General features: G+C 46.1%; 1 protein-coding gene across 1 annotated transcript; it reads right to left on the bottom strand.

Moving 5' to 3' along the window:
- Positions 1 to 989: 989 nt before the first annotated feature.
- Positions 990 to 5,460, bottom strand: zgc:122979 (J domain-containing protein). Its single transcript, XM_030341138.1, has 4 exons — positions 4,588 to 5,460; positions 3,630 to 3,888; positions 2,745 to 3,319; positions 990 to 2,009 (listed from the first exon to the last, which is right to left on the bottom strand). Exons 1-4 carry the CDS (start codon positions 5,416 to 5,418, stop codon positions 1,776 to 1,778), a joined length of 1,899 nt encoding a protein of 632 aa, XP_030196998.1. The 5' UTR covers positions 5,419 to 5,460; the 3' UTR covers positions 990 to 1,775.
- Positions 5,461 to 23,092: the final 17,632 nt, after the last annotated feature.

Below are 23,092 nucleotides of genomic sequence, written 5' to 3'. Positions count from 1 at the left end.
AAATCGCTACAACACTTTGCCGCGACTCAACCCCCGGACTTCAGCGTGGAGAAGTAGGTCTCCGTATGCGGCATCGAGCTCATCCAATAACGCCTTGAATAAGCGGTGCTGAAGCGCTTTCACTCTAATCGAGTTTATCAGTTTGACCACCAGTGTCATGACATGGGAAAAGTTCAAGACTTTCCCAACCAAGGCCTGTTGATGGATAACAGTGATAATCCATGAATGCAGGAAATTTGGGGTCATTAAGGCACAGCGCTATGAAACCTGCCCGCACACCTCGCATTGCCGGGGCCCCATCAGTAGTAGCCTAATGGCAACTAGTTTATTAATGGGGATGTCGTTTTCGTCGATATACTTTTTTTACTCCTGGTAAATGGCCTCCAGAGAGTGAGAGAGATGTGCTTGCAAAATGTATTATGAAAAAGATTTTTTTTTTCTTTTCTTTTTTTTTCGGGATCTACATGGAAAGCCTCAAAGATCGACCAGTCGATCGCGATCAACGGGTTGGCGACCAATGCTTTAGTATAACCATTTGCTCAGTTAATTGTTAGCAGACACTCCCTTGATTTGTCCAAATTCTGTAAATTGACCCTAAATTAGGTTATGAAGACCATATATGTTAAATTTAAGTGTTATCTAACTGTCTGATGGCTGGGAGTTTTCACTTAACTAAATTGTATGTATGTAATCAACATGTTAATAACCAGTTAAACTAAATAGAATATATATGAAATTGTTCTTGATAACCTTATTGAGTGTCAACTCACACATTGTTGACATGTCGATTGAGAGTCAACTGACAGTATAATTAGGCAACGTTGATATTTACTGATAATCCATTTCCTCTCAATTGTTACTTGGTTGATAGGTTGGTGATGGCTTGGTCGATTGATACTGTGACTATCAAAGTAAAGTTTAACCGTAATATAGAATCATTGGGTCCTACCATTGGCTCATGGCTTATGTATTTCATGGTGAGAAAAAGTACAGGTATACCGGCATTTTTTAATATGATTTAATATATTTGTTTTACATGCTTTACATCCATATAAATGTATATTACTTCAAAGGCTCATCATTGTAGAGTATATAAACATTTCAAATGATTCAATAGAACATTTGACAGATATGCATCTCTCTTAGAGACAATGTATAAACTTCTTTGTACACAAGTACATTTTTGTTATTGTAATAATTCAATGTAAACAATCTGTCATATGAACACCATATAACTTTGAAAACCTCATACCGTTTTACCTCTCAGGCATGATATAAGAGTCTATATCGATCTATATATAGATCGAAGTAGACATATAAATCAAGAGCTGAATTGCAAACTGTTGTAGGAACCAGGTATATTCCTGCAAGTATAACAGTACATATAAATGTCCTTTTGTTTCAAGAGGAAAGGCTAGTATGGAGTCAGTGGAATATTATAGACCTCAGACTACCCAAGACCCATTCTGCTGGGGGCCTCCAACCCTCTGTTGGGTTGTGTTTCAAGCATGCCTAAAGTGCAACAGTAGAATCATCATCTCTCGTCTATTAAAAAGTCAGACCTCATTATCTTCACCATCATCATCATTGTTCTCACGTAATCCCCGCCAAAAGTCAAGTCAGCCCTTCGGTCTCACTGCCGTCTCATCCCAAACACAATAAGACAGGCTTGTGGTTGGTTGATCAGGACACCAGCACCTTACAGACAAGGGCTGCGATTGCATGAACTCTCAGCACACACGTGACTCCTCATCATGATTCCCTCCTTTAGCACCTTAGCACTTGGCTAGGCTGTGTTTGATTATCTCCCGGGACTGGGGTGGGATCCGGTCTGGGAACAGGACCTGGAACTCCACCAGCAGGTCGCCCCGCTGCGCGGGGGTCCGGGGCAGTGGCAGGCCCTCCCCCCGCAGGCGCCGCACCGAGCCCGGCTTTATGATGTCACTGCTGGGCAGCGGCATCATGCGGTTGTCCAACGTTGGCACGTTGACCGTGCATCCGCAGAGAGCCTGGAGGAAAGAAGAAAATAAAAGAGCCGTATAAGATTAGTACTGCTGAATGATATATCTATCAGTAAGTGTTGGAGAAACAATATGAAAAGAAAAATATCAAATTTGTAAATGAACCGAATGCCTGCATGATTTGTCATATCTATTTCTTTCAGTTATGCAAGCATCTATTGTTACTCTGCGCTCCACTTCCTGTGTGTGCGTGGGAGGACATGCTCCATAGAGAAGATGGAGGAGCTCTTTTCTCTGTGACAGAGAGACTGAATGCAGAGGAGTCTGTGGTGTAGTGGAGGAGAGAGAAGAGGGGGCGGTGAGCACCAAAGCTAAATATAGTCCCTCTCTCTCTCAGCCTGCAGGGGCCAGGGAGGTAGCAGAGGCTGGCTGACTGCCAACAGCCTCTCTCTATTGCAGGTCTGTTTTAACAATGGCATCCTCAGGTGCATTCTGAACTTCACTGAACAATTCAAACCTACCAAATCTACCTTTACTCGGGTCATCTATTTGACTTATTAGTTGTGAGTTTACATAACGGAGGCAAAGTCGTTGATCCAAACCTCTTCTGAGTGGGTGTCACTAAGTGGTTTGTATTATATAAAGCCTCCATTTCAGTCTCCCCTACCCCCATCCAATGATTTCCTTGTGTATTTCATCATAAGCTGTGTGGTGTCTACAGCCTACACCAACCCCTTCCTGCACCATGTATGGTCTGAGGGTAGACGGAGGGTAAACACGCACCTCTTTGAGGGTGATCTTAGCCGTGTACACGATGTTGGAGCCGTCCCGCTTGTACTGCACGTGCTTCTTGTCGCGCAGCACGAAAGTGAGGTCAGCGGGCGTGTTGTTGGGCGTCTCGTCACCCTCGCGGGGGAAGGTGATCTTGGTGCCCGCCCTCCAACCTTTCTTCACCACCACGTCCAGCACCTTGTCCTCCGACCGCAGGCTGCGACCGTCGGGGTTGAGGCGGCTACGGCTGATCTTGACGTGCTTGGTGCAGCCGCTGAACACCTCCTCCAGGCTGACCAGGAGGTCATGGACCACGGCAAGGCCCTGAAGGCGGCGGCGCCGGCCCCTGCGGCCCCCCTCGCCGCCCCCCTGGGTGAAGACAAAGCGGCTGAAGGGGTTGAAGGCGTCATCGTCACTGCCGCTGCCGCCGCCGCTGCTGCTGCTGTCCACGTCGGAGCCGAAGAAGATGTCAAAGCTCTCGGAGCCGTGGAAGAAGGTGGAGAAGGTGGCCCGCGCATCGCCCTGGAAACCGCTGCGGTGGGCATTGCCGTGGCTCGCCATTGACGTGCTGTTACCATTTTTAAGACCTGTAACAACACGGACAAAGGAGGTGGGGGTTATTGATCAGTTCCATTTCACTAAGGGACTCCCAATGAACTCAGCGATCTGATCTGTAAACCTTCCCAATGTATGACTTAAGTGCTAAACCTAAATGATGCACACTAGAGCAGCAATTCCTACATTCAATCCAAACATGCTAATAGATGATTTAACACCCCATGCAGCACGGGAATAGGGAATAGATAAAAGGTTTTTGTTGTTAATCATTTTTACAGCCTTTAGAAACAGTAGAACTCGAACCACTCATCATCATCACCACCACCACCCCTCTCTCACCTTCCTCCCCATACTGGTCGTAGATTGCCCTCTTCTTGGGGTCAGTGAGGATCTCGTAGGCCTCCGCGATCTCCTTGAACTTGTCCTCTGCGTCGGGGTCGCTGTTCTTGTCCGGGTGGAACTTCAGCGCCATCCGCCTGTAGGCCTTCTTGATGTCGTCTTCGCTGGCGTCGGCCGGCACGCCCAGGAGCTTATAGAAGTCCTTCCCCGCCGGCTTGATGGACAGACAGGGCACCTCTTGGTCCGACCGGCTGCTCTCCTGGAGGAAGGGAAAAGAGAGAGGGGGGAGGGGTTAGATACCACATGCACTGTAATGTATGCAGCTTGACAGAAAAGATTTAAAAGGCATAACTTCAATTGCCATTGCAAATGCAGTGTCTTTGATGATACAATTTTGAAAAGCTTCAAGATAGGATGATCAGATTTTTTACATGTATCATGAATACACTTTCAGTCCAAATGCTCATTCTGTTTTACATTTTTCTCATCTGTCTCATTTCTCATTATGGTTATCATGTGATATTGGTTGGATATGGGACTTGTCAAATCATGGTTGAGAAATAGTCAACAGTCTCTGTGTCATTCATTGTCAATGCAAATAAGTCTATATCAAGCCGAAGTAGCACATTAGTTGTCTGTAAACCACTCAATCGCTGTCGGTATCTTCCAAAGCCATGGCCCTCCCTTTTTCTGCCAAACACTCTGCATCCGAGTTATTCCTCAGAAACAGCGTCGGCACACTCGAGGCATTCATTCATAGATTTTCTACTGCAATTATAACACTTTCAGAGCATTACTGTATATGCTATATACTATATATGCTATATTAATAAAGTTGGATTACAACACCCCAAACCTATTTAATTAACCAGAAAATATGCAAAATATATAGCAATTAAAATGACAGTGAAAGTGGAAAACTAAACAGAATTCATTAAACAGAATGTGTTCAACTTACCCCCGACGAAGAGGAGTTTGAGCTGGAGCTGTCATCCCGGTGCATAACTCGTACTTTGCAGTTGACATTCTTGTTTTTTACACCAAACTGGGTCCAGATAAGCACCATGGTTGTTGGTCCTTTTTTGGCTTTGCCCTCGCGTTTAGAGTGGTGCTGATGCTGATTGTGAGCTGGTTGCTTTGCCCTGAGATCTCCTCTCCTCTGCGCTCTCTTTATACGGCGGCGCAGGGCATCGCTGCACTCACCGCCCCCGCGCTGTGACGAGAGGGAACACCGTGCCTTCAGTCTGCTGCCTGTGATTGGTGATCCTGCTGCCTGTGATTGGTGATCCTGCTGCCTGTGATTGGTGGTCCTGCGATGATCACGCGGATGTAGCGTCCTCCTTCTCCATCTCGAGGCATGTTTCCGGAGATCTAGAGGCAGGGCTCTGAAGGATGGAGTCACGACAATGTAAATCCTGCGGGGGTGCAAATGCAGACGGACAGATATACGGATATAGACATTCACAGACAGGTTTCTGCATTCCAGACTCCGTCCTTCTGAATCTCTCGCCTTCTGAATTATTAAACCGATTTTAAAATAGATTGTGTACATATTTGCAGTTTTTGCCCTTGGCACAGACCGGATATTCTGGCTATTGCTATAAAGCAACCCTAAAACACACATAAAACACACACACACACACACACACACACACACACACACACACACACACACACACACACACACACACACACCTATGTTAACAGGTCCATGTTTATCATTCAACTCATTAAAGCTGTACCATGGCATATTTGGCCAAATTTGTACTCCACAAATAGACAGCGGCATATTGCCAGAGAGTGGTATTAAGAAAAGTTACGGGCAGGTGCTGGCTGCTAAATAAAGTGTATCTCTATTTATTAATGTTAAAAAACTATCTTTCGCAACCAATCATCATTTAACATAAAATAATAATCAAATTAGATTGTAGTATTACTATAGGACATATATTAGCTTTAAGGGAGAAATAAAGATGAGTATCCAATATATCACAGTATCACACATCATAAGGGCATCCAAATACAACAAATACAATTAAATGAAATGACTATATGTATGGGGTGTCTGACTGAACTGGAAGAGATCCGCCTGCAGCAAGTATTGGATGTATGTGTCAGATCACGTGATGGTCTACCTCAACACTGTCTCATCACGTCGGCACTGGGAGCAGACGGGGCTATGAATGGAGAGGTACGTACGTACATACATGGTATCACTTCCTGGCTCTGACGCCAAGCACAGCCAATCAGTTGTGGAGTTTCCATGAGATTCTCCATCATTCCAACAGGATATCATGGACAAATTTGGTGTGAATGTGCAGGAGCACTCACATACCGCTCACATCGGAGGAACGGAGTGAATCACACATCTCTGGCTCTCAGTAATGCTTGTTCTTATCGCTGCCCACGGGGACCTCGTTTCCTCTTGCTGTGAATGCCCACTCTTACATGTGCATGCACAAGTGCCTAGGCAGACATACCCATGGACAGACAGACCGATATTTAGACGTACAAAAAGATATATAGATAGATGGATTTAGCGCCATTCTCTGTGCCTTCTTGATGTCGTTCTCCATGGAGTTCTCCCAGGAGCTTATAGAAGTCCTTCCCCACCGGCTTAATGGACAGACAGGCACCTCTTGGTCTGACCGGCTGCCCTCCTGGAGGATGGGAAGAGAGGGGTGGGGGGGGGGGGTTAGACACCACATCCACTGTAATGTATGCAGCTTGACAGAAAAGACGGCATAACTTAAATTGCAAATGCACAGTGTCATTGGTTTGATAGTGCGACATGCTGATGTGCATTGACAGACATACCAAGACAGACAGAGATCTACAAATAGTAATGTAGATAAATGGATGCATAGATAAACATTCCAATATAAAGACAGAGTGATAACTAAACAGATAGGAAAAGAGATAGGTAGGGAAGATATGTAAATAGATAGATAGAAAGATGGATCGGTAGAGTAGAACAACAGACGGACAGACAGACAGACAGACAGACAGACAGACAGACAGACAGAGGGATGAGAGGGATGAGAGGTGACACAGGGCTATTAAAAAAATAACACTGAAGTTGACACCAACTGTGAGAAACAGCTTCCACCTACACACCTCTCCTGTCCTTCAAAGTTTATGCAAATGAATCAAGGAATTGATTTTGAATCGTAATGAAAAACGATTCAAAGGTTTACACTTCAGACTGCACCTAAAATGTGGAAAGAATTGAAAGCAGAAATCTTCAAAGTAGTGGAGGAACCAGAACAAAATGAAGGGAATGTGCCACTATAACGAGACAGTCTAGTTGTGGCCCATCTGTTTTTCTGTCTGCCACATCGTGCCCTGTTCTTCTCTCTCTCACACATGTTGGGGACTTCGACTCCCCTCCCGAATCCTGTGGAACACCACGTACACACTGCTTCAGAAATGTTCACACTGGCTAGTACACACACAGGCAGCCCTCCCACCCCCAAATGTCCACTACTTTTCTCACACACATCAACACGCACATGCACAGACAGACGGGCCCCAACACACACATTCATACATAAACTAACACACACACACACACACACACACACACACACACACACACACACACACGCACACACACACACACACACACACACACACACACACACACACACACACACACACACACACACACACACACATAATGGCATTGGTGGCAGAAAGGAGCTTCCAGCTTGACGTGGTCGTGATATTTCACGAGTGTCAATGTGAATCCTTCGACCAGAGAAGAACAGAGAGCTGTGTGAGAAATTAAGATGAGAGGCTCAATGCAATAACAAGAAATAAGAAATGACTGATAAAAGACAAATAGATGGGAGGGGAAATATCATATTTATCAGGGAATATTGAGATGTATTTATTAAGCAACAATTACATGAAATGATAAGAAGTCATTCTCACTCTTTGAAGTCTGCAGAATTTTAAATCATCTCATGAGTCCATCACAGCAGTTCTGTCTGATCAACAAATGGGTTATTGGCAGCAGAACCTTGAATATAATGAGATTTTAGCTCATGTGATATAATGCAAAAACTATACTTTATCGGCTGATGTTTAAATAATTATTTAAGGAATGTATCAATAATGTCTTCTTTATTTTAGACAGGATTGCTTTCAACTGCAACATTCATCCAGGCTCTGCCATCTCCTAGCCATGTCTGCCCTCTGCTGGCTATGCTTGAAAATACTTACAATTTGCGTGAAAGCCCTATTTCAGATTCAATTCAACCGCTATTAGATTTTAAAAAGTATGTTTTGCTGAAAGGAGGGGGGAGATCTTATCCCCATGTATACGACTCAAAGTAACGTTGCGATCCTCTTTGAACCCCAATGCACGACACGTTGTTGAGTTGTGTGTTAACTCATGCGCCACACACCATGGCATTACACTAGTGTCTTAGATGATTAACCCTCTTGGACACAGCCATTAATATATTCTGCTGCCAAGACAAAGCTCAGTGGTTCAGAGCAGAGTGAATTGTACACAAATTGGTTGGCGGAAAAATAGTCTAATGTTAGAAATATGGGGTTGGAATGAAGCGGGGTGGTGCTGCTGTGCCACCCCACAGAACGAGTCCCTGTGTGGGACTCGTTCTCTTGGGTAGTACTAGTGTGTGGTGGTGGTGTAGTGGGGTGGTGCTGCTTTCCCTAGAGAGAGTCCCGGTTTGGGACTGCTTTGCTGTGGTAGTTTTGGTGTGTGGTGGGGATCAGGGGGAAGTGCTGCTGTCAACATAGTAAGTCCCTGTGTAAGGATCCTTCTCCTTGGATAGGGTGTGGTGGGGGTTGTGGAGGTGGGGGCTGTGCTGCTCAATTAGATTGAATTCCATTTCATTTGTAAATCCCAGCTACCGTCTCAAAGGGCTTAACAGGCTGTGTATGGATGATTTATGACAGAGTCCCTATGAGAATGAACCTACGGTCCTCAGTGTCACGAGTGTCCCGAGGAACAACTTTACAGCTGAGTGAGTTGTGTTATTCAAGCACTTGATAACATCTGGCTGTTTTATAGAAACACTCTCCTTGAGTCTGGTGAAGAACATAACTGCCTCCAGAGACTCTATGATCGACTTACCGCTGGACGTGGGGGATGGGCTACAATTTAAAGGAACCATCCTACCCCCTATAACAGAAAGATAGCTTCCCTTATATGGTAGTTCTAAATCAACACTGCCTATTGTACGCTTCGACAGCTGAATCATGGATGCGTACGAAAGGGACACTTACCTATTCAAGGTGACATGGGCTGTGACGGCCATTCTAGGCTGTACAGGGGTTCTAGGCTGTCTGTGTCGTTTAGCTTCCAATCTCCAAGGGTTGTTGACCCGTGTGTTGGAGGGACATTTCTTGAACCACCCAGATGGGGAGGAATGGTAGAGGAATAATCAGACAGCAGTGAATGTGAGTCAGAGATGGATCACTTTCTCGGACAGTGGCTTTCTCAGACATCTTAAGTGGACAAGCCTTTTTCACTTTGCATACCTTTGCAGGATAACAGGAATTATAGGCTAGTGAGTTAAAAGGACACGGACCTGTGAAAGAAATCGGAAATATCGGAATGTCTATACATAACTAAAGGGTAAAAAGTCGGACAATGACAGAAAGGGTAGTATTACGGTTTTGCTGGTTACGAACAGTATTGATTTGTACTGATTTGTACTTTGTACAGTACACTTGTACCGTTTTTATTCTCTGTAATCAACAACAAGAAATAACTTGTGAGCAATGTTATGAATGTATGCAATACTCTGTACATTTCTGTAAAATTTAAAAAAAAGTCGGACAATGGTGCTCTGGGAAACGATTCAATCGATTAATTTCCGCGACAATGAGCACGAAATCGCGTGATACCGGGTTGCAACCGAACGATCATCTGTTGATCTATGATAATATTTATAAAAATTAAATAACTTAACAGTGTCCCCCCCCCCATCAGAAGCTGAGTCAGCACAGACATAGCACAGAGATGTACCCTTGAGCTGCTGTACACTAGTGGTGGATTCAATGATTTGTTTCCGTTACCCAGTTCGCGTGATTCAGTTCGCAAAGAGGAGTCATTCGCGAATCGTTCGGGTTTCCGGTAGCACTAACTCCACTGAGTCTGACTGACTCAGCTGAGATCCGTGCAATGGCGTCCATTCCATGATGCAATTTACCGCTACCGGAAACCAGGCTGAACGGACAAACGATTCACGAACGACTCCTCCCAGTTCAGTCGAGATTCCGGTGAATCGATTCACCGGAAACTCGGTGGAGGAGTCGTTCGCGAATCAGCCTAGTTTCCGGTAGCGGTGAATCGCATCATGGAATGCACGCCATTGCACGGTTCTCAGCTGAGTCAGTCAGACTCAGTGCTACCGGAAACTTGACTGACCTGGGAGGAGTTGTTCGCAAATCGTTTGTTCGTTCAGCCTGGTTTCCGGTTGCGGTAAATCGCATCATGGAATGCACGCCATTGCACGGTTCTCAGCTGAGTCAGTCAGACTCAGTGGAGTTAGTGCTACCGGAAACCCGTTCGTTCGTTCAGTCGAGTTTCCGGTGAATCGAATGGTGAACGAGACGAACGAACTAACGAGAGAAACGAACCGGTTCGGTTCGTTCGTCCTAAAGACTCGTTCATTCGAACCGGTTCGCGGACGAACGAGCCAACACTACTGTACACCCAAGGATCGTATCAGGTTACCTCCTGTTGTGTGGTTCCTCTAGTTAAGCACTTCATACTGATGTTTTGCACGAAAATAACTCTGAATAAAGTTGGCCCGGTGGAGAATCAGGAGGTTTTTTATTGTGTCTATTCATGTGTGTCTGTGTAAGTGTGCCTGTGTTTGTTAGTGTGCTAGCCATGTGTGGTTCTAATTGTGTGTGCGAGTTTCTTTGTTAGTGTGTATGTGTCTTTCTGTCTGTTTATGCGTGTCTATGGGTGTTTGTTAGGGCCCACGAACATCTGATTCGAGCATCAGATCTTCGAAATCTCCATCTTCTATATCAGATCGAATACCTTCCGCCATTGTCGTTAATTCAGTTTTCTCCACAGCGTCTGTTAGCTTAGCTTCAGATGCTTTGGATATAAGTTTCTGCTGCTGAAGTCCCACCCACTGGCATTGATCTAATAGGTCTGTAGCGTCAGTGGGTCCCACCAGGGGGTGGGTCCTAGTCTCTGAGTTTAGTCTTACGAGAATCCTCCCCTCTTACACTTCCTGCTTTAAATGACGCAAAAATCGTCATATTGCGTCATTTAAAACATGACATGTTAGAGATCGATACGGATCTCTCCGGTCTCAGGGGAAAATAAGGGAATGATGCAGGACCATTCAAAAATATGAGTGGGTTTCTAACGATACAAAGCTAAATGGAAATGGGTGAAGTTTCCCTTTAAATGTAAAGGGTCGGATACAGTGAACTTTTTTTTCTTTCACAACAACAGTTTTTTAATTTAAATGTATCAAATCCTGCTACTACTCCCGGAAGGTTACAGACACACTCGTCACGGTCACGCTTAAGCTGTGAGGGGCTAAACGGAACCCCCCTCTATAGGCCTATATACAACAACCATGGCGACCCAACATTATGTATTTTTGTGTGATACTGCACGCAGAGAAAGGCAGGAGCTGTTGACAAAAGTCCACAAAAGATTTAAGACAACTTCGCCTACAGCTCTTCTAACGGTGAGTAGGCTAGGAACGGAGGTTTGTGTGTGTGCGCAGTCAGTCAGCACCCGCCATGCTGTGTGCGCGCAGTCAATCAGCACCCGCCGTGGTGTGGAGGATGCAATAATCCTCCTCTTCCACCGTTCGCTCTCTCATCTGGAGAAAACTGGGGGCTCTGTTAGAGTCATGTTTTTTGATTTTTCCAGCGCCTTCAATACAATCCAGCCAGCACTTCTGAGGGTGAAGTTGGAAGGAGCGGGGGTCGATTGTCATCTTGCTGCCTGGATCATTGACTACCTCACCAACAGACCACAGTACGTGAGGCTGTGTGGCTGTGAGTCGGATGTGGTACTCTGCAGCACGGGGACCCCACAAGGAACTGTGCTCTCCCCCTTTCTCTTCACCCTGTACACTTCGGACTTCAGATACATTACGGACAGTTGTCATCTCCAGAAGTTCTCCGATGACACAGCAATTGTTGGCTGTTTTACAAAGGGGAATGAGCTGGAGTACAGGGGGGTCATCACCAGCTTTGTTGAATGGTGTGGAAAAAACATCTTCAGATGAACACCAATAAGACAAAGGAGATGGTGATTGACTTGGCACCAGTGAACATCCAGGGAGGCGACATTGAATCACTCTAAAAATACCCGGGCGTTCACCTGAACAATAAACTGGACTGGTCACATAACACAGATGCGTTGTACAAGAAGGGCCAAAGTCGTCTACACTTGCTGAGAAGATTGAGGTATTTTGGGGTGTGCAGGCCGCTGTTAATGACTTTTTATGACACTGTTGTTGCATCTGTAGTTTTTTATGCAGTAGTCTGTTGGGGTTGTGGGTTCACTGAGAGGGACAGGAAGAGACTTAATAAGCTGGTGGGAAGGGCTGGCTCTGTCCTGGGCTGGACACTGGAGCCTGTTGAGGTGGTAGGGGAGAGGAGGATGTTGGACACATTGGAATTCATCAGGTCCAATTCCTCTCATTCTCTCCATGAGACAGTGGCAGCGCAAAACAGTTCCTTTAGTAAAAGATTATTAAACCCAGCATGTAAGGAACGTTTCCGAAGGTCTTTTATTCCATCTGTCATAAGACTCTATAACTTATAACACATCGGTTATGAAACATTGTGCTACCAAAAACCTTCACTTCAACTAAATTAATAATGCAATACTTGAATTTAATAATTTGCATTTTCCACTGTACATTTGTGACAAAGTATTTTTTATTCTGTGGTGAGGCACCTCTTGGCTTCATTGATTGTGTAGCTCATGGGCGTGTGCAGTTTCTGCCCTTATGGCATGACATTGTAATCACTGTGTGATTTATTTATATTTTTTGTATTTATTTTATTTTGTATTATCTTATGGATGTATGATTGTTGGATACTTTATACTTTTTATTTTATTATTGCATACTTTAGATTCCATGGGCTGTTGTAACAAGTTAATTTCCAATGCATGGGATGAAATAAAGTTCTTATCTATCTTATCTCATCTTTAAGTGTTAATCAAATGTATTTATCAAGCACCTTTAATAAAAAGGTAATTGGTTGGGGGGAGAATTTACGTTTGTGTGTGTGTAGCCGGCGCGGTCTGCATGTCGCCAACTACTGCGTTGTGTTCCGGTGCACTGAAGACAGGACGCTGATGTTCTTTTATGGCACTTGATTCTCTAGCCTGTACAATTTCAATGACATCAAAGATTCAGGACTCTATCTTCAAGGATTGAACCAGCCTCTCTCAATCCAGTGGAACGCAAACTGAGCACTAATAGTATTTCAAAAGTTCCGAAAATAAAATACAAGAAAACATTTGAATTAAGTTAACACATGCTAAACCTGGTATTTGGAGTAGGCTACATACCTGTACAATTTCAATGAGAACAAAGATTCAGGACTCCATCTTCATGGATTGAGCTAGCCTAACGCAAGAAAAAGGACAACTGAAACATTTGGGCTATACTACACGAAGATAGGGCTACGTTAACAATCTAAACTCATAAAACATAAATGTTCTCGACAAAACATGACTAAATATAAGTGCACTCATCCTGGAATACATATACAAGTTACCATATGCACTAAAACTAAAGTTAGAACAGGTATATTTAAAGTTAACATTGCACTGCTGTGGACACGTACCTCACTCAATCCAGGGGAACGCAAACTGAGAAAGGAACGCAAAGATCCAGCATATAGCCACCACTATCCAATAGAGGGCGCAGTTACACAACAAATAAATCTCCCAATACCTAAAAACTACTACGTGAACAATACAAGATTTTGGTGAAATAAAACTCACATAACCACAAAATATAAAATGAAAGGATACAAAAATATTTGTCATCTTTTAATCTGTTACATTCACCCCTCTTTAATTTTGCCAAAATCCTTAACACGTAGAATAGAAAAGATACAAAACAAAGCTCATGTTCACTTGGTCCAAGTTAACCCTGGGGACTTTCCCATACACAGCATATAACGCTACTTACAAAAGTAAGTTGAAAGAAAACAGCAGTTGATCAGACTAGTACTTCATCTTCTAGTGCCTTTTACACCATACCAGATCTTGGAACACTTTCCCTCCCATATGAACATCTCATTACTCAAGTCATACAACATGTGATAAAGAAAAGTATACCACAGCACCTAAGTCTCTCTTTGTTTTCTATCTAAAATAAGGTGAGTAAAGGCTATAATAATAATAATAATAATAATAATAATAAATTCAATTTATATAGCACCTTTCAAGGTACCCAAGGTCGCTTTACAAGAGGTGTACACAGGGGGGGGGGGGGGGGGGGGGGGGCAGGTTAAAGGCCATAGGCCTCTAAGAAGAGGTGTGCCTTCAGGAGCTTTTTGAAGGACTCCACTGAAGTGGCACAGCGGATATGGAGGGGGAGCAGATTCCACAGGGTGGGGGCAGAGGCGCAGAAGGCCCTAAGGCAGGGGTACTCAAGTAGAAATGATGAGGGGCCACAAAAATTTTTTTCAGTGACTCAAGGGGCCGGTCGGTATACGTGTGACTGAGGCCGATATATGCTCAGTTTTAGACGTAACGCGTAAGCACGTAAGATACATAACCCCCCCTTGCGCGGTAAAATATCCCCCTTACTTGCTTAAGTGCGTCGGCCAAAATTCCTGACAATGCGACTGAAACACACCCTACGCAGCTCGCAAAGACTGTGATTGGCCAGCTAACCACATCCTTTCAGGAGTCTCACATTTCCGGTTTTACAGCATAATAGCGCCATTTTTAAAAGGCCGTGACAGAAGCGAATGAAGAATTTTGAAGAAGGAGAAGAAGAAAACACAAGAACGAATTATGATAATTATAAATATAAACAAGCCAGCGATTTCCACTTCCACGCCCACAGATTCGTTCGTTGCTCCCCCTACTGTTCTGGCGGAGAATCCCCTTGCAACACGCGCAATCCTTAAGGAACCTTAAAGGAACCGTAAATCAAAACTTGTCTAAAACAAGTCCCTTGTGTAAATTACGTGCTTACGTCTCTGCGTCTAAAACGACCCTAAATCGGCCTTGACTGCTGCTGAGATGGACTGTCTGCCTCGAGTTTGGGAGGGCTGGAGCGGTCTGTGGGCTGGAGTGCTATCTGTTTATCGTTGCAACCCCCAGCCTCGTATTGAGATCGCGGCGCACGGTTTCAAAATAAGAGCGCCCAACACGATTTTTTTTTTTTTTTTTTTAATAATTAAAAAAACTTTTCAAAACAGCTCGAGGGCCATTAATAGACACCCCGCGGGCCACAAAAGGCCCGCGGGCCGCTACTTGAGTATGACTGCCCTAAGGTCTTGAGTCTGGTGCGGGGGGTTTCCAGCTGGTCCTTAGCAGAGGACCTGAGGGACCGCAGGGGGGTGTAGGGATGGAGGAGGTCAGAGAGGTAACGGGGGCCAGAGCATGCAGGGACTTGTAGGTGAGTAGGAGGATTTTAAACTTGATCCGGGACTTAACAGGTAACCAGTGGAGTTGCATCAGGATGGGGGTGATGTGCTGCCAGGGCTTAGTGCCAGTTAAAACCCTGGCAGCTGAGTTCTGAACATATTGCAGTCGCTCCAAGGTTTTGGAGGGGAGACCTGTGAGGATGGAATTACAATAGTCCAGACGGGTGGAGATGAAGCAGTGGATGAGTGTTTCAGTGACTGAGTCTGAGGGTCGGAGTCTTGCAATGTTTCTCAGATGGAAGAATGCAGATTTTGTGGTGTTGTTGATATGAGGCTGAAATTACAGGGTGGGGTCAAGTATGACACCCAGGTTGCGGACTACGGGGGATGGGGTGATAGGGCAGCCATCCACTTCCAGCAGAAGATCCCCAACCTTCCTGAGCAGTGACTTGGGGGCCACGACCATGAGCTCTGTTTTATTGCTGTTCAATTTGAGTAGATTAGAGGTCATCCAGATTTTTAGGTCTTGCATACAGTTGATGAGTGGGGCCGGTGGAAACTGAGTTGAGGGTTTGGTGCTGATGTATTGTTGGGTATCATCAGCGTAGCAGTGGAAACTGAGACCATGATGACGGATGATTTGACCAAGGGGGAGCATGTAAATGGTGAATAGTAAAGGGCCGAGCACGGATCCCTGGGGAACACCATGGTTGACTGGTGCCGTGATGGAGGTGGCATCGTCCAAGGTGACGTATTGTTGGCGGTTGGCGAGGTAGGACTGAAACCAGGAAAGGGCTGAGCCACTGAGACCAATGAGCTCAGCAAGACGGGTGAGGAGGATGGAATGGGATACTGTGACCTTCTTTTGTCCCCTTCAACAAAACCCTTGGTGTGTGGCTTTTGCACCATGTTCTCTATCAGACGATCAACTACCCTACCAGTACGTGTCCTAACTACATGTGTCTCGGGCCCTTGTGCTTGTGTGGGTGTCTGACTATCGGCCACAGCAACAGGTGAGGTAACATTAGGGGACTTTGTTTCACCCAAGTCAGAAGCATCAGTTGGGGGCTCGGAGTCAGTGTCGGTCATGTGCGAGTCAGAGGGCACACTGGAGCCAGGTAAGTCTTTCACAGGTGAGTCTTCGTTTTCCTCTTGACCTCTGACCTTGTCAGACTGGGTACTCGTGGGTATCAGTTGAGAAGAGTGATTGCACAGAGAGTGAGGTATCTCGTTCTCCACCTCGGACTCATCAGCTTCTCCCATTGACTCACACACAGCATCAGATGACGCGTCTAACCACGAGCAGGTACAGTTCTCAGAAGCGTCTACTGCCAGGCCACTCAAAGCATTAACAGACGGAGGCTGGAACTCACTATGCACATCTGAGACATCTTCATCCAGCTCCCCTCTGCTTTGTTCTGGGACCGGTAAGAAGCTCACGTCCAACATCAGGTTCCGATGGACTACTTTGGTCTTCCCACTCTCATCCCTGACTTTGTAAACGCGAGTCTGAGGCTTCCGGTCTATGATGGTATACATGGTGGGCTCCCACTTGTCCGCCAGCTTCCTCTTCCCTCCCTCCGCTTTATTGGCCAGCAAAACTCTGTCGCCAACGTTCAAGTAGGTTCCACGGACTCTCTTGTTGTAGCCATCGGCTAGAGGTTGCTGCCCTTTCCTCGCATGTTGCTGAGCTATGCCGGCAGCCACATGGAGGTTCGCCATCAGTTTCTCTGCATAGGTCCTATAATCCACCACGACTGGATCCTTCAGGACTTGTTTGAAGACCAAATCTACTGGGAGTCTGGGGACTCGACCGTACATCAAGTAGAATGGAGGATATCCAGTTGTTTCATGAATGGTGGCATTATAAGCAAAGGTCAAAGTCTGTATCTGTTGGGCCCAATGTTGTTTGGCGGCTCGCGGTAGGGCACGCAGCATATTGCCAAGCGTCCTATTGAATCTTTCGGTTTGCCCATTTCCCAAGGGATGGTATGCTGTTGTGTGTGTTTTTGTAATCCCTGTGAGGCTGAGGAGTTCGGCAATGAGTTTACTTTGAAAATTGGCTCCCTGATCGGAATGTATTCGCTATTGGTCTATTATGACCCACACGTCGACAGATCTTTGTTTACTGTCCGTAGCACTCCAAAAATCAATGCACACCAGTTCCAAAGTCGCCGAAGTGCGAATGCTCTCCAAGGGAGCCCGGCAGCTGGTTCAGGGGTCTTTGCAAGGATACAGCGTTGGCAGCATTTCACGTATTCCGTATTCTGCGGCCAGAAGAAGCGCTGTCGGGCGAGATGTGCTGTTCTAGCTCGCCCTTGATGCCCAGCTAGATCATGCACACCAGCGAGAGCTTCGGCCTTCAAACTAACAGGCAGCACAAACTGATACCTCTTCTCTCCACTTAATGGGTCCTTGGTTACCCTATATAGAACACCCTCCTGGACTTTTAGGTGGTGCCACTGCTTGCACAGTAGGGGTGTGCCAAAATATCGATACTGCGACATATCGCGATATTTCGTCTTGCGGGACGTTATCGATATGCTGACGCCAAATATCGATATTTAAAAGGTCCCATGACATGAAAATCTCACTTTATGAGGTTTTCTAACATAAATATGAGTTCCCCTAGCCTGCCTATGGTCCCCCAATTGCTAAAACTTGCGTTTGGTGTAAAACGAGCACTAGCTGTTCTGCTCGCCTTTGAAAAAACGGAGGCTCAAGTGCGCTGATTTGGAATGTCTGTATTCTTGACGTCATCAGGAATCTCAGCTCCTCCCCTTACTCTGCCTGGCCCGCCCAGAGACGTTGGCCCGCCAATGAGACTCGACCGTGCGAGCGCCACATGTGTATGTGTTTGTGTGAATACACACACTGTAATGCAAGTGTTTCTTGTCGGTTCTTTGACGTGTCTTGTATTTCCACAACGAGACTGTTGTGGGGGTTATGTTATCTCAGCCATGGTTGAGAAGGAATTGGGAGAAAGGAACTTTGGCTTTGACTGGCTGAAGTACATGAACTGCGTCATGCCGCCGGTTGCCGCGAGGCACCATCGCCCTGCAGCGGGCAGCCGGCAGCAGGCAGCGCGCGGTTCAGTCGACTTCAGGTTGATGTGAAAGTGGAAGAACCAGAGTCGTCGCAGAACCCGACAAAGTCGTTTGTGATTCATTATATCGTCTGGAGGCGCACACCGCTTTTGGCCGTGATAATATGTATTACATGATATAGATTTCTATGTATTATATGATATTATTTAGATATAGAGCTCCAGGACTGTATTGCAAGTGTTGTACACTTCCTTGTTATTTGGATAACCGTTCTGTCGGACTCTCGTCTCTGGTATTTCTACAATGAGACTCGTATTGGGGGTTATCTCAGCCAAGGTTGAGAATGAATTGGGGGGAAGGAACTTTGGCTTTGACTCCCTCAAGAACATGAACCACGACATGGAGGAGAAAGGGATTGTTGGCGGCGAATGTCTCCAGCTTGAGACCCGCTGAGGGACCACCGCCAGAGGCGGAGGTGCCTAAGCGCTGCCCGGGAACAATCCCTTTCTCCTCCTTGTCGTGGTTCAGTCTACTTCAAATTGATGAGGACGTTGAAGAACCAGGAATGTCGGAGAACCCAACGCGGCCGTTTGAGATTCATAATATCGGCTCACACATCTTTTGGCGATTATAATATATATTATATGATATAGATATCTATGTAGGCTATATGATAATATTTTGATATAGAGCTCCAGGACTCCCGTGTGTTCTAGAATATTTACAGAACACGGCTAAAGGCTGTGTCGCCATTGCGATACATCCCATTGCATCGCCATTGCGATACATCCACTGTAAACAGAGCGAATGAAACTAAGCAATGAAATGTTTTCTGCATTTATTTATCGTGATGTATCGTGGGTGAAATTTCTTGCAATATATCGATAATCGCAGAATCGCTGTATCGTGATATTATCGTTATCGTGGGTAAAATATCGTGATAGTATCGTATCGTGGGGTACCTAGTGATACCCAGCCCTATTGCACAGGGTCTGGCCTGTAGGAGCTAACCTACTTCTCCCTCGCCTAGGTGGTGGCTCACCCCTCTGAATGAGCAGTAGGACCTCCCTGATAATCGGATCCGTTTCCTGACTGTGCCTAAGCTCGCTGATGGAGAGGGCTGGAGTTGTGTCCCGTTCTGAGGGCACCGCCTGGGGAAGAGCCTTGAGAAACTGCGTCGCTCTTATCTCTGCCCCCTTTTCCCACTCTATGTGAGCTTCACAAGCAGATCTCACATGTGATGGTTCTTGACTGCCGGCCAGCCTGTCTCGAGTGGTGTCTATGGTCACGCGGCAGCCTGCATCGTCTGCCCGGAGACACTGGACCTTGCACCAGAAGAGATCCTGGACTTTCTGCTCCTCCGTTCCCTCTGCTTCGGCCAAAAGACCTTAATACGGCTCACTGATCAACCTGTGGCTCACTGACTTGGCAAAAGGTTCTCTACTAAGGGCTTCCGCCACAATGTTCTTTACCCCAGTGTTTGATACTGAATGTGTATGGGGAAAGCTTTGCCACCCACCTTTGTTCGCAAGCGTCAAGATTTGGTTTCGTCAATATATAAATTAAAGGATTATTGTCAGTCCACACTGTAAAAGTGTGGCCCTTCAACCAGTGGCTGAATTTTTCACAAACACTCGATTTGAGTGCCAAGAATTCTAGGCGGTGGGCAGGATACCTCTTTTGTGAGCCAGAGAGGGCGATCAGGCGTGCCTTCGTCTCCCCTTCTGGTATCTGGGACAGAACTGCCCAAAGGCCGTCAAGAGACGCATCAATGGACAGAACCAGGGGTTTAGAGAAGTCTGGATGCGTGAGGACTACACAGTAAAGGAGCTTCTCCTTGAGGCTGGCCAAGGCGGAGTCGCAGTCAGGGGTCCAGTCTGCAGGTTTGAGTTTTCTGTAGACTCCTGGATTCTGACTGTACTTTCCGGCCTTTCCTCTCCGTTTCTGGCCAGCTGTGAGGGCGAACAGGGGTTTTGTGATGGAGAGCAATTTGGTATAAAATGCTGGCAATAGAATAACATCCCCAGGAATGACTTCACCTTGCTGACTGATGGAGTGCTGCTATCGTCTTCCATCAAGTCCCTCTTCAACAATTTGGCAATGACCTCGACTTTTTCTGGGTCAACAGCAACACTGCACCGTCAACAATGTGTCTGAGGAACTTCACAGACCTCCGCAACAGATGCAACTTTTTCGGACTCAACTTCAGGTTGTGCTCCCGCAACCTCTGAAAAACAATTTCCAACCTGCTGAGGGCCTGCTGTTCATTGGGGGCAAAAATCAAGAGGTAATCTAAGTAGCACAAGAGACTGCTGAAGTTTAGTCATCCTCATGAAGGACGCCAGACTGTTGCAAAGCCCCTGCGGCATTCTGTTATACTCATGCAGGCCTAGTGGTGTTGTGAAGGCAGTATATTTCTTGTCTTCCTCATGCAGGGACAGGTTATAAAAACCAGATGTGAGGTCCATGGTGCTGAAAACAGCATTACCGCCAAGGGCAGCCAAGCAGTCCGATTGATGGGGCAAAGGATGAGCATCCCTGATGGTTATTGTATTCAGCCATCGAAAGTCTGTGCATATACGAAGATCCCCATTTTTCTTCCAAACCATCACGAGTGGGGAAGCATATTCATTCATTGATTTCCGTATGATTCCTTGCTCATCCATCTCAGTGAGAACTTGCCGCAGCTTTTGATAGTGGGCCGGCGGCACTCTACGGAAGACGGAAAGGACGGTTGTCAGTGAGACGGATTCTATGCACAAAGCCCTCGGCTTCTCCACAGTCTAGATTGTGCTTTGAAAATACATCTTGATACTTCTCAAGCAATGTTACAAGTTGGAGCTCGCAACACAAGGAGAGACATCTGCCAGCTTGCTGTTTTTTCTCAGGGTGAGTGGTTTGTCTGAGATGTTTGTGATTTTCAAGAGGTCCAGCCATCTCCCCACAGCGGCGTGACCACTCTCCCCACCATGATGCCCCGAGGCACACACCTGGAGGTGGTAGGCTCCACAATAACTGTGCTCCATGGTGGACTTGGGCACATTACTTGGCAGTCTACCCCACAGTAGGTACTCTTGTTTGGGGAGGAGAGTCACCGCCTGAGTTAACTTCACCGTCCCTACTTTTTCCGGCACATCTTCACCCCTCCATCTCGTGAGGCTTGCCATCATCTCCAAAAACTGTTGGCCCTCTGAGGACACTTGTGTGTTGCTTGAGATAAGTTTCCAATAATCTAATTTTTCAGCTGATGAAGCACATATTTCAGCATGCTGGGACCGTGCACTCCATCTGCACTCCTCCACAGCCAACAAGGATGATGTGCTGCGGGAGTTCTTGCTGTTGGGTCAGGACGCTATCTGATAGCAGTCTCTGCTCTGCCTCTTCACTTATCGTGCAGGCCATTGACCCTGTGTCAAGGAGCCCTTGTAACTGAGCGCGGCCATTAACTGTCACTGGTGCATGAAATAACTAGGTGAAGGTCTCAACTTCAGACAGACAGACTCTACATCTACTCGGAACAATGGCTCCTGGCCCCCTGCTGGGTGGCGCGACTGCTGCTGTCAGGGCCTTCTGCTCCAGCACACGGTTCAACAAGCCAATGAGAGACTAGACGCAGACACCCTCGGCCTGAGAAGAGGATGAGGGCCCCATTGACTCCGGGTAGCAGATAAGGTCGGTGGTGTTATTAGCAGGCACTGTCTCTATCGCTGAAGTCTGAGCATGTGCACCAATGTTCTTTGGCCGGCAAGATTTGGCTTGAGACATTGTTCTGGCCTCTCTCTGATGTTCGATGAGTTCCTGAAGCTCATTTGCTGTCCACTTCTCTGATATTTTGCATTTTAGGACACTTGCAAGAGCAGGGTCAGGACATTATTTCACCAGCATCATCGTGACCTCATGAGAGGAGTCCTCAATGTTTCGCCCCTGCCTTCTGAGACACTCATCTGCGACATCCACAGCCTTATTCAACCGTATCCAGTAGTACATGGGACTTTCTCCAGCCAGAGGAAGTGTATTATAAAAATCTGCTAGAGGCATTGAGGAATAGGTTACCTCACTGAAATGTTGTTTCAGGATATCAAAGACAAGCTTGGAGTTTTCTGCTGGCCGCAGCGATGGCATGCTGCGCAGAGTACCTTTGACAATGTCTCTAGCCTTTCCCATTAGTCTTGACATTATCTCCATGGAGTACTCTTGTGGGGGGACACCCCGCTTATTCAGGTAGACGCTCATCATTTCTTCCCACTCATGCACTGTGTGTCCGTCTGTTCCATCTCCCCTGAAGTACGGTGGCTCTTTGACATCAGTCTTCATAACTAACGTTACTCCAGTCATGTTCAAGTCAGACTGTACTTGTCCTAAATTCAGACTAGGTGTAGGAGTGTTTCGACTTTCTGCACTGCCGATAGATCTGTTAAGTTGGCTTGCAATGTTCTCCCCTATCTCGTATGCTAATTGTGTAATGAGGTTCCCTAGGTCTGAGGAACTCGCCTCTGGACTAGACTCTGGCTGACCTGGAGAATGTTCATCTGTATGCGTGTGAGGGTATGAGAATACAGGGCGGCCCACTGGACTAACACCACTACCAATGTGTTATGTATGAAGCTGAAGGTGCTTCGTTTATGGTGACCACTAGGTGGCACCTCTGACTTGTATAAATTCCCGTGCACAATAAACCAGCCTGGCTGAAGTTGTAGAACAAGATACACTGTTTCTGTGTTGATCTCTGTATGGGCTGTGAATGATTGCTACGTAAAGATACAGGGAACATAACAAATTGGCGATGAGGTGCATAGTTCTGAAGACGTTTGACTGGTCATCAGAACAAAAGAA

This window comes from Gadus morhua, chromosome 19, assembly GCF_902167405.1.
Source record: "Gadus morhua chromosome 19, gadMor3.0, whole genome shotgun sequence".
NCBI classification, from domain to species: Eukaryota; Metazoa; Chordata; class Actinopteri; order Gadiformes; family Gadidae; genus Gadus; species Gadus morhua.
This window is presented reverse-complemented; position numbering and strand designations above follow the sequence as displayed.